Genomic DNA, 10073 nt, shown 5'->3' on the forward strand with positions numbered 1-10073 from the left:
TTCAGCCTTTCAAAATGCACACAGAAGCCCATTTTGTCCCTCTCGAGTGCACTGAAAAGGCATGAACATAAAATATGCATAAAACATGGTAGAATAGGAGATTTTCAGGCTGATTTTTGCTTGTCATGAGTGATTGTAGATGCAGGTATTCCAGAAACATCATGGAAAGCACGCACGAGGAAGATTAGGCAAAGAGAACAAATGAAGGAAGTTGCATGAAGAATGAAGAGCACACTTGAACCTTGATGATCAAAACATCCCAAAGACTCCATTACATCAAAGACCCTTTGGAGGGTGAGGACATCAACGATTGAATCTGCATAAAGAAATGAAGACACAAGTGGAAACCATGACACAACTACAAAAAGTCCATGTCATCAGTGGCTATTAGTCCCAGTCATCAAAGATAATGACATATCAAGTCTCATCACATGATGATGTGGAAGTCATGGTGTATTATTGTAATCATTGTAAACACAAATAAGTGGAGGTCCAAGAGTCATATGTTGAATATGAAAATCCAGTTAGCTATATATGGACAAAATATCTTTAGAAGAAGTCCAAAAGTCATTTAAAAGTTCAAGGGTTGCATAGAAGTACAAAGGTCATAATCGAAGTCCAAGAGTCATGAGGGTAATTCAAGAGTCATGGGGATATGAAAGGTCATCCCCCTTGTTATAAAAGCAACCTCATAACTCAAGCAAAAGGATTTTGGAGGCTTAAGCTTTGGAGAGCTAGTCTTGGCTTCTCTACTTGGCATAAGAGAGAAAAATATTATTTGGAGAAGCAAGGAGTGAATTAATGTTCCACTATTGGAATTGGTGTTCACCATTGTAATTGATGTGCTTGGATATTTCACCTTATAATTGAAGCTCCATGAGCCAACACCTTTTAATGCATGTATCGTAGATGTTTTAGGACTATTCTTGGGATGTTTATGGTATATGTTGTGTTCATATGTACTTGAGAAATTGAACTATTTTGGTGGCTTCAATAGTCATCTTATTGAATGTGTGTTGTATTAACTGTAATATATTTTTGTGAACTATTTCACTAATGAATCTTTCCATGGTCTCATGTGCCTCTTATAGGATAATATTATTACTTTCTTCTTAGAGACTCACTTCTTGTCTCTCGTCGTGAAGGTTCCCTTTTACATCCCGCAATTGGTGCTTCACAATGTCAACTTACTTGCTTATTCATGGTTTACGTATATAATCTCTTATGTTATTTGTTGAAACCAAGACAAACCTTTGCGTTATGGTGGTTGGGTTGATACTTCGGATGGGGCTCCTTCTCTAAACGATGTGAGGTTTAATTGGGACTTCACATCGAGGAGACCCCCTGCATGTTGGTGGTATTCAACACTGTCAACACTATGTTAATAATGAGTTGAACATAATGAATTTTAGATATGTTATAGTGAGCTAAGTAATAAAATATCCAAGGTAATTTACAAATTAGATGTACACATGAATTCTCCAAATTGACATAAAACAAACCATGAAACTCTTTGACCTCAATAAATCACATGATTTGACCTCTTTAGATATGGGCTTGATGATATCCACTTAAGTAAATCACTTAGTTTTACTATGAACAATACAATTAGACTTTTTTGGAGGATGCACATTCAAAACAATGCTAGAATCTCCAACCACAATTCTGGTCTCAGAAATTGAATATAGATCTATCACATTGTTATTAGGGCCATAGGAACACCTTTGTCTAATCAATATTGATTGGTCTTGATCAATATACATTAATTTGGAGATGCGTTAGGTTGATAATTTTATGTAGGTGGCCCAACAACAAAATAACTAACTTTGAGGCATGTGGCCATATGAGCATCTTGAGTAAGATCTACAAATAATAACTCTTGGATCATTCAATAAAGAACATCGCCAAGTAATAAGGTGGTGAGCAATAAACTTGAGTTACAAGTCAAGTGTCGATTTGGGAGAACATTAGATCATCGTGTGATCAATGTGTAACTAATGCTTAATGTGAACCACTTCACTTAGTAATCAAGACCAAGTCTAATTAGATCAAAGATCTAATTTTTAGTTACAAAATTCTAGTGTCCTTGGACATTATAGAATAAAAGGGAGTAAATGAATAACCACCAAATTATCGATTAATTACACACACATACAAGTAGAGGAAACACATTTCCTTCATAAATATAATATTTTGAAATATTTATTGCTTATAAATTATCTAATTTTGTAGCAAACTTCGTTCAAGTTTGTGGAATCTAGTGAGGTAGGTAGTTGTAATTCCCATCAATCAAGAACTTTGTTCAAATTTTCGATGATTTGGGTCCATTTAGATCAGGGAAAACACCTAGGGACATTGTTTAACCATACACAAATGTGGATCATGGTGGAGAACTACTCATACACATAATTTTTACTAGATTCTTGTAAGGTTTTTGGTAGAAAAAAGGCCATCATGTTACAAGATTAGCTTACTCCATATTATAATCAAGGCCCAAACATAGGTTAATGTAATAGGAACCAGATCCTCTTTTTAGCTACAAATTGGATAAAATATTAGACATAATTAAAGTTCCACCATGGAGGACATAAAATGTCTCTTGAGGAAAATAAGATTTTGCTTGGATGATATCGATTCTTGTCTAAAATGTGTGGAACAATATGTGGTGTCAGACTTAGACTCAGCCTCATGAGATCTTATGGATCCTCCTGGAGACCTAATGACCCTCCTATTCACAATTCTCCTGATTTCATGGTTATTTCTTTTGATTAAGGTAGGTCTCTGCCTTTGAAGTTTTAACATCTTTGTGTTCCACGTTTTTGTGGCTTCTACTATTTTTAATGGACCTCCCTATGGTGATATATGGTTGTTTAAGATGATGATGGTATTTTATTAGGCCTTTACTTGTTTTTGTTCCATCTGTTTGTTCCTTGTTAAATGTGGATTGGCAATAGAGTGAGATGGTGCACTATCTGGTGTTTTGGGTAATGCCACTGGTTACGGTGTTGAATCCTACTCAATCCTCTTCAGAATGGCATGGTTGTTCATTTTAGGTCACATCTCAAGATCCCGCTCTAGCTCTTTAGTTCATGGTACATTTATTGTAGACAATGGCTCTCATGTTTATGCAGGTTGAAGTAATGATTGTTAGGCGTATATATGGTAAGTTCACCTGCTAGTAATCGATAGGTTTTTGGCTTAAAATCAAAATGGTGCAAAGTGGATATTGTTATTTGATTGTCATTTGTAATTGTGGCAAGTTCTCTTTTTCCGTTGAATGCCATTTTACCTTGTGGTTAAGGAAGGCATAGTCAAGATCACACCTCTCGATATATGTTTGTTCTTTTAGGTTTTGAAGCCTCAATTTTCTATTGACGACCACTATGCTTATGTTTGTTGTCGTTTTGTGGAGACTTTCACACTCAAGCGAGTATCTTTTAGACATGTGAACTTAATATAAACATTGATTTATTAATGAAAATAGTAAAACTTTTACATTTAAAATATCTTAGTAAATCACTATCTCAAAGCACAAATATAAAAAAATAAAAAATAAACTTTAACCAAACTAAATACACCAAAATGCAGTAAGCATTATCCTAAACATCTATTAAAAGAAATAACAAATATCTAAAAGCCATAACTCCCCCCAACTGAAAAATAAATGGGGAAACATCTTCATAAATCATTATCTAGAAAAGAAAACATAAACCAAAAAAATAAAGGAAACTTGACCCAAAATAAATACACAAAAAATGCATTAAACATTATCCTAAACCTCCATCAAATTAAGCGCGTCCACATAACGCCACGCCATGGATAATTCAAGTAAGCATGGACTTAATTTAGCAGGCCATTAACTATTAAAATAGTACTTACTTGCAGGCCAAGGATAATCCAGGTAAGCGTGCGCTTAATTTAGTAAGCAATAACTTTAATATTTGCATTAAAGTACGTTTCCATCGGCAGTTGTTGACCAAGGATCTCTTTAATAGGTTAACCCTCTGGGAATCCAGCATCGCCTCCCTCATATCTTAATTATACGGTGCCACAAATTATTGAAGCATCCAAAGCCGGTGGTGTGGCACTCTGCAAAAGGCCAGCATGGAAGTGTTTAGAATAATTGAGCAGATATTCCTTCTCCAGATAGCCAAGATAATATTTAAAGACGGTAGACCTTAGTACGCAATACTACCCACATCCAAACAATTGAGCAATCGGAAGAAAAGTTTTAGTTTGATTCGTAGAGATCGTGTGCAAATGGAATTAAAAATGACAGTGCTGAGGAAACCAGGAATGCCTCTGGTCATTTTGATATGCGGAAGCCTAGTATATTATCACTGTGCAATATGCAATGCAAGTATGGTGTCTCTCCTCTGCGATGTTCTCATAGTCCTCCTGTGCTCCTTTGCAGTGTTGGGGATGCTTTTCCGCCAGATGAATGTCTCGTAAGTATAATCAATAATACACACTTCCCTGTTTATCTGTATATTTTTTAAACCCACGAGTCTGTTTCTGCATTTTTTGGTTTTTGTAGAATACCCATATCTTTGTTTTTTGTTTTGTGAATTGGGTGCATTGTACTTTTTTGTTGCTCAAATTGGGCTCATTCCCTTTCTTGGTTGAGTTAACTGTTACCAACGGCTCATGATTTTGAATTCCAATTATCAATTGGTATTTCTGGGCTGCATGTGCAAAGACGTGATCATGGCTGAATTACCACTAGCAGAAACCCATCTGATCCTCGGTCTGATACGCACTTCTAGGTGGTCAATATTTGATATGTTAGCCTTTTGTGCTAACTTGTGAAGTCGAAAGATGCATCCTGAAACTTCACAGCCTCGATATGCACATCAGATGCTGGTTCCACGGGTCTGTGCTTGATCATATTGAACTCATTCGGCTACCATTTAAGATTAAATTTACTTTTACACACATCAACACGGACGAAGAGTTGAGGGATCGCCCCCACATCCATATGGACTCTATAACGCACTCCTCTTTTCGAGGTGAAGTGAGTTTATTTCATCTGCAATGCAAGGCATAATAGGTGGTGATGCCAAATCTATGCAGTCGTTTGATCTAATAGGTCTTAATCTCAAGACCTACAATGTCATTTTACTTCAATCTTGCACACAGCATAAGCTTGAAGAGATCATGAGTTCGTGGCCCATGGGGTCATTATCTATCTGTGTTCAACATGAGTCCCAATGCGAAAATTGGAGACCCCACAATATAGCAAAAATGGGGCTCTGTCATATAATGTCCTATTTAGCTATATTTTGATGTATATACCAATAAATATTGTCCAATTTGTAATAATGTGGGCTATGGCAGCTAATTTGTTACTGTCTCATGCGGTGTGAAGTTGGCCTTGAGGAGGGTTGTTAAGATTTTATTATCTTTTAACATTTGTTGGACAGGCTGAGACGACCCAGTTTAAGCACGTATAGTACCCTCGTCTCTCATATGGGGGCAGGAATGTGATTTTTTTGAATTACTCAATCTGATATTTACCTCTTTTATGTGTGCTTGTTTGTTATTTTCTCCACTGACAAGGATGTGCAGTTTCTTGTCAAATTGTCCCCAAGAGACGTAACGATCAGTGTCTAATGAAGTTTTATGGTTTATGGTTCATCGCATTTAGTTTTCCCCTGAAATTTCATGTTATGTGTTACTGCAGTGTACCTGTGGATCCGTTGGAATGGCAAATTTCACAGGAAACTGCAAATAAAATTGCTGCGTGCATGGCCAACACTATTGGTGCTGCAGAATCTGTTCTCAGAGTAGCTGCAAGTGGTCATGACAAGAAACTCTTTCTCAAGGTAAGGGCATCTTTCTAGTGTTTGAGAGACTTTAATACTGATTAGATGTTGCAGTTAGGCAGGGCATATTTAGTTTCACTGTTTTTGCATCACATGTCACTAAATTTTTTTGGAATTATCGTACAATCTGCTCACATGGTTAGGGCCTACCCTCTCTCCATGGTTTGTGAACTATTTGTCCTTTATTGTTTAGCTGTAATTCTTTTAGGGGGAGTTTGTTCAGAGAGTTCCCTTGGCCAGTGGGATTGCTATAAGAAAAATCATGAGTGGATAGACCATGATGATAAAAAAAGTTGCAAGTGGTTCCCAAACCACAATGAGAATGTGGGTGTATAATAAGCATGGAGTTATAGCCCTGAGCTTTGGCAGCTCAAAAATAAAATCTAACTTAATAAGGATTTCCTTGCTTAGAGAAGCACACCTCTTAAGGCCTTAATTGATATCAAAGATCCAGGTTATTTGTCAACCAGGGATTATAAGACTTGTGCCAACAAAACAGCATGAATGCATTAGCTACATATAACTGTAATTGTATACTGTGGCTGAGTCCATCTGAAGGGGCTTTAATTAAACAAGATATTGAGCTTGTTTTGTTTCCTTTCCTTTTTTTACCATAACACAGCATCCAACATGCGCTTTGCAGGTAGTTTTTGTTCTGTATCTTTTGTCTGCGCTAGGAAGAGTGGCATCGGGTGCTACAGTTGCATATGCAGGTACATAATTAAATTTCGTATAGTTGACTTTTGTAGTTTTCTTTAAAAGTGGAGATTTGACAATGAAAAAAGTGTGTCATGTTACAAGTGACAAACTAATGTTGTTCTGTCTATTTGAACAGCATTATGGTTTGTTTCATTGATCTTCTGCACTTCAAATTTGTCACCTGAATCAGCGCGTCAGTCTCAATTTCTCAACAAGAAAAGAGATGGAACAAAGGTTGGAGGGCAAGAAAGTTGAGCTTGATTAATTGGGTCTACACATACAATTTGTTGCAACAGTCACCAACTCATTTTTTTGAAACAGCATGAAACCCTACATTGATAGTGGGGATGTACATCCATTTAGAAATTTATCACAGCCTTTCAGTTAGATGCCAAGACAGGTTTAGAACATCTGTGCTATCCTGCTCTTCTGTTCAATGTACTTAAGATGATTGTCAGATTATCTGATCCTTAAATTGGACTAGTATGCGGAGTTTATATGTGCAATGCAACAAGCCTGGCTTGAAATTGTTTTACTTGGTAGTTGGGGACAGTCAACTGTCATCCATAAGATGTATGTAAAATTCACAAGGAAAAATATCTCATTGAGGATTATTTGGCTAGCAGATTCGTTGTAAACTTGCTGATTCTGTAACAAACCTGTCTGCAGTCTGATGGCAGTTGTATAAGAGGAGCAAAAGGTAACGTTGAGTGTCCCTACATAGCTAAAAATTTGTAAGCCTCATTTATGGCAAATGGAAAGTCTGAAAATGTTGCCATATTTTAACAGTTTAGTTGTTTTAGAATTGTTGCATTGGGAAAATAGTTGAACTTAAATGGGGAAATGTTATTTCACATTTTAATATTTTGTCTTGTACAAATGAACGGGCCTGTTGTTGCAGTTGTACAAGAACGTTGTAATGCATGTGTTATGAATCACATTTTGCATTCAAACTCATCAGGTCCTGTTTTTAGCAGTTTGATTTTGGGTTTTACTTTTTTTTTATAACTTTTTGGTTCAAATGCCTAATATCTTCATGTGCATCATGTATGCGGACATGCACATAGATGTTTATTTATTTCATCTATGTTTCATAAGACTTTGGGAGTGGGCATTGCCAGAAACCAGTGTTGCTGACATTGGCATCACAAAAAATGGGCAAGGGTCTGAAAAAGCAAAAAAAGGAGGTAAAAATCAGTGAAATTAGAAAAATACAAAAATATTCATTTTTTGCAATTCTTTTAATATCTAAAGCAACAACAACACCAAACAAATGCATTGCTGCATAGATATGAAAATAAGACTAATATATAAGATGTATAAGATGTGGAGTGCTATATCACACATCAAAATATCAACAAAAAAATATAATAAATGTATCTCATCATCACGAGTCATCTACAATGAAATTAGATACATATACTAGTGTCATTTCCTCTGCCCCTTTTATAGGCAAAGGTAATGGCTTTTCCTGTAGAGGGAAAAGGCCCTAGGGTTGCACTGGACTTTGATGTCCTCTAGAAGAAGTAAGAGATAGACTTTGATGTCCTCTACTGGTACCCATGCTGCTAAGTTTAACTCTCTCTCTCTGAGTCTGTGAAGGTGGTGGTGTCATCTTCTCCTCTACCTCTCTCTCTCCTACTACCTCCTCTGGTGCCTCCTCTAAACAATTAAGGACCGATTCCATGACAAGCCTCTTGGTCTCAATGCTCCATGCAACAATGGTGTCAATCCCATCCAATGAGATGGTGTCCACGTCAGTTCTTTTCTAAATTTGCCTCACTGGAAGATTGTAGTAGATGTAAGCCATGTCATTCAAGCAATGGGACTCCAAGTTGTATGAGGGTCATAAATTATAAATTCATAATTATAGTACATACTATAATTAGAGAGAAATGTGGCATAAAATCATAAGCTATAATTTGTAATGAATTCAAAATTTAATTTGAATTTTTTTAACCTGATGCGCTTCTTGGTGTGTATTTTTTTTCAAATAGACTCTAATTGCACTTGCATCTAGAGGAGTTATATGTTGCACTTGAATGGAAAGTTTTTGAAGATTGAGTACTCTTGCACCATAGCTTGTCCACCAAGCATCTGCAACAAATAAGACAAACATAAGAATAAACATTGAAATTTGAAAGTTGAAAGTTGAAACAAGCTATGAAGAGACAATGAAATTTGAAACAAAATATTACTTTGTATCTTGGTCTTACTATTTTTGGATAGCCATGTCAAAGCCAAATGTTTCACCTACCAACCTATATATCTCCATTTCTCTATAAATCTTTGCATGTTTTTGTGAAGATGGCACAATCCTCTAGACACAGGTGAGGAATCCATCCATCACCTCGAGATCAAATTTGAAACCACAGGAGTGAGAAAATGCAAGGTTGAGGTAGATTCATATAGCATGAATGGGGCGATGGAGTGTATTGTTCCATCCCTCATTAATCTCTCTCCATATCAATAGTCACTTTCAAACCCATTGCCCCCCTTATCCTCATAATAGTTATGGATGACTTTTTTGGCCCTATCCATGGCCTCATACAAGTAACCCATTGTGGGCTTGTCTCCATCAGCCAACTGAAGAACCTTTAACAAAGGTTTGGTAGTGGCATACACCTCCTCCACTCCTACCCATAAGCTCCCTTGATATAAAACTAGCTTGCATATGGTCTCTCCCTTGTTAAAATCTCTATTCCAACAACCTAGGTAAATTATTTCCTTACGATTTTGTTATTGAAAATTTAATCTAGATTGAATTCTTCTGCCCATGGAATAAAATAAGCTTGTTGGAAATTTATCTGGAAATAAAAAAATCAACGGAAACTATAGGAAACCAATCTCCAAAATACTCATAAATTTTCATTCCCTTCAAATATCAGCTCTTCATTAAAATTATTCCAAGCTTACAAGGGCTCCCAAACTGGGAAATTATTCCACTAAGAAAATAAGAAAAAATTATAGCAAAGCCTTGCTATTTTGGTGCACTGTACAATATGTATGTCCTTGCCAAAGCCTCTTGTAAAAACCGTCCTTCTGTTTCTAAAATCTGTTCTAGAAATTTGTTTGGCCCCCCATCTCTTTGGCTAGGTTGTATGACTTCCTAAAGTTGCTTCTAAACCTGTTGTGTATGGCCTCTTCAATTTATGGGAGCCTCTTCAATTTATGGGAGCTAGGATAATCTACTTTTTCTACTCACACTTGTTCCCTCTTTTCTCCTTTAGACTTGCACACTGAGTGAAAATCCTTTATCACCCTCTCACTTTGGTTTTTCTAACACTTTCTATGCTTTTTTTCTTTCACTTTATCTTTCTTTTATCACATTAATTTGATGACCAAGTCTTCCTAATCTTAATCTCTCAATGAGATTGACGGTTGAGATTAAATCCTAATTGATGGTGGAGATTACATCTAAGTCATTAATATAAATACTTTACATTTTATTACACATTAATCAACTCACTAATAAAAGACTCTTCACTTTAATAATTAACTTTCATTAAAATGAATTATAGATATAAAGGAACTTTTTGGACGACTTCC

At 36.1% G+C, this 10073-nt stretch overlaps 1 protein-coding gene across 1 annotated transcript; it reads left to right on the top strand.

Annotated features, from left to right (window-relative positions):
* The first annotated feature begins 3977 nt into the window (after positions 1 to 3977).
* On the top strand, positions 3978 to 7386 carry LOC149175975 (reticulon-like protein B23). Its single transcript, XM_089419814.1, has 4 exons — positions 3978 to 4448; positions 5684 to 5825; positions 6469 to 6538; positions 6661 to 7386. Exons 1-4 carry the CDS (start codon positions 4261 to 4263, stop codon positions 6777 to 6779), a joined length of 519 nt encoding a protein of 172 aa, XP_089275940.1. The 5' UTR covers positions 3978 to 4260; the 3' UTR covers positions 6780 to 7386.
* Positions 7387 to 10073: the final 2687 nt, after the last annotated feature.

Source organism: Pinus tabuliformis, chromosome 4_1 (assembly GCF_031772625.1).
Source record: "Pinus tabuliformis cultivar Carrire ecotype Pingquan chromosome 4_1, CPIR1, whole genome shotgun sequence".
NCBI lineage: Eukaryota > Viridiplantae > Streptophyta > Pinopsida > Pinales > Pinaceae > Pinus > Pinus tabuliformis.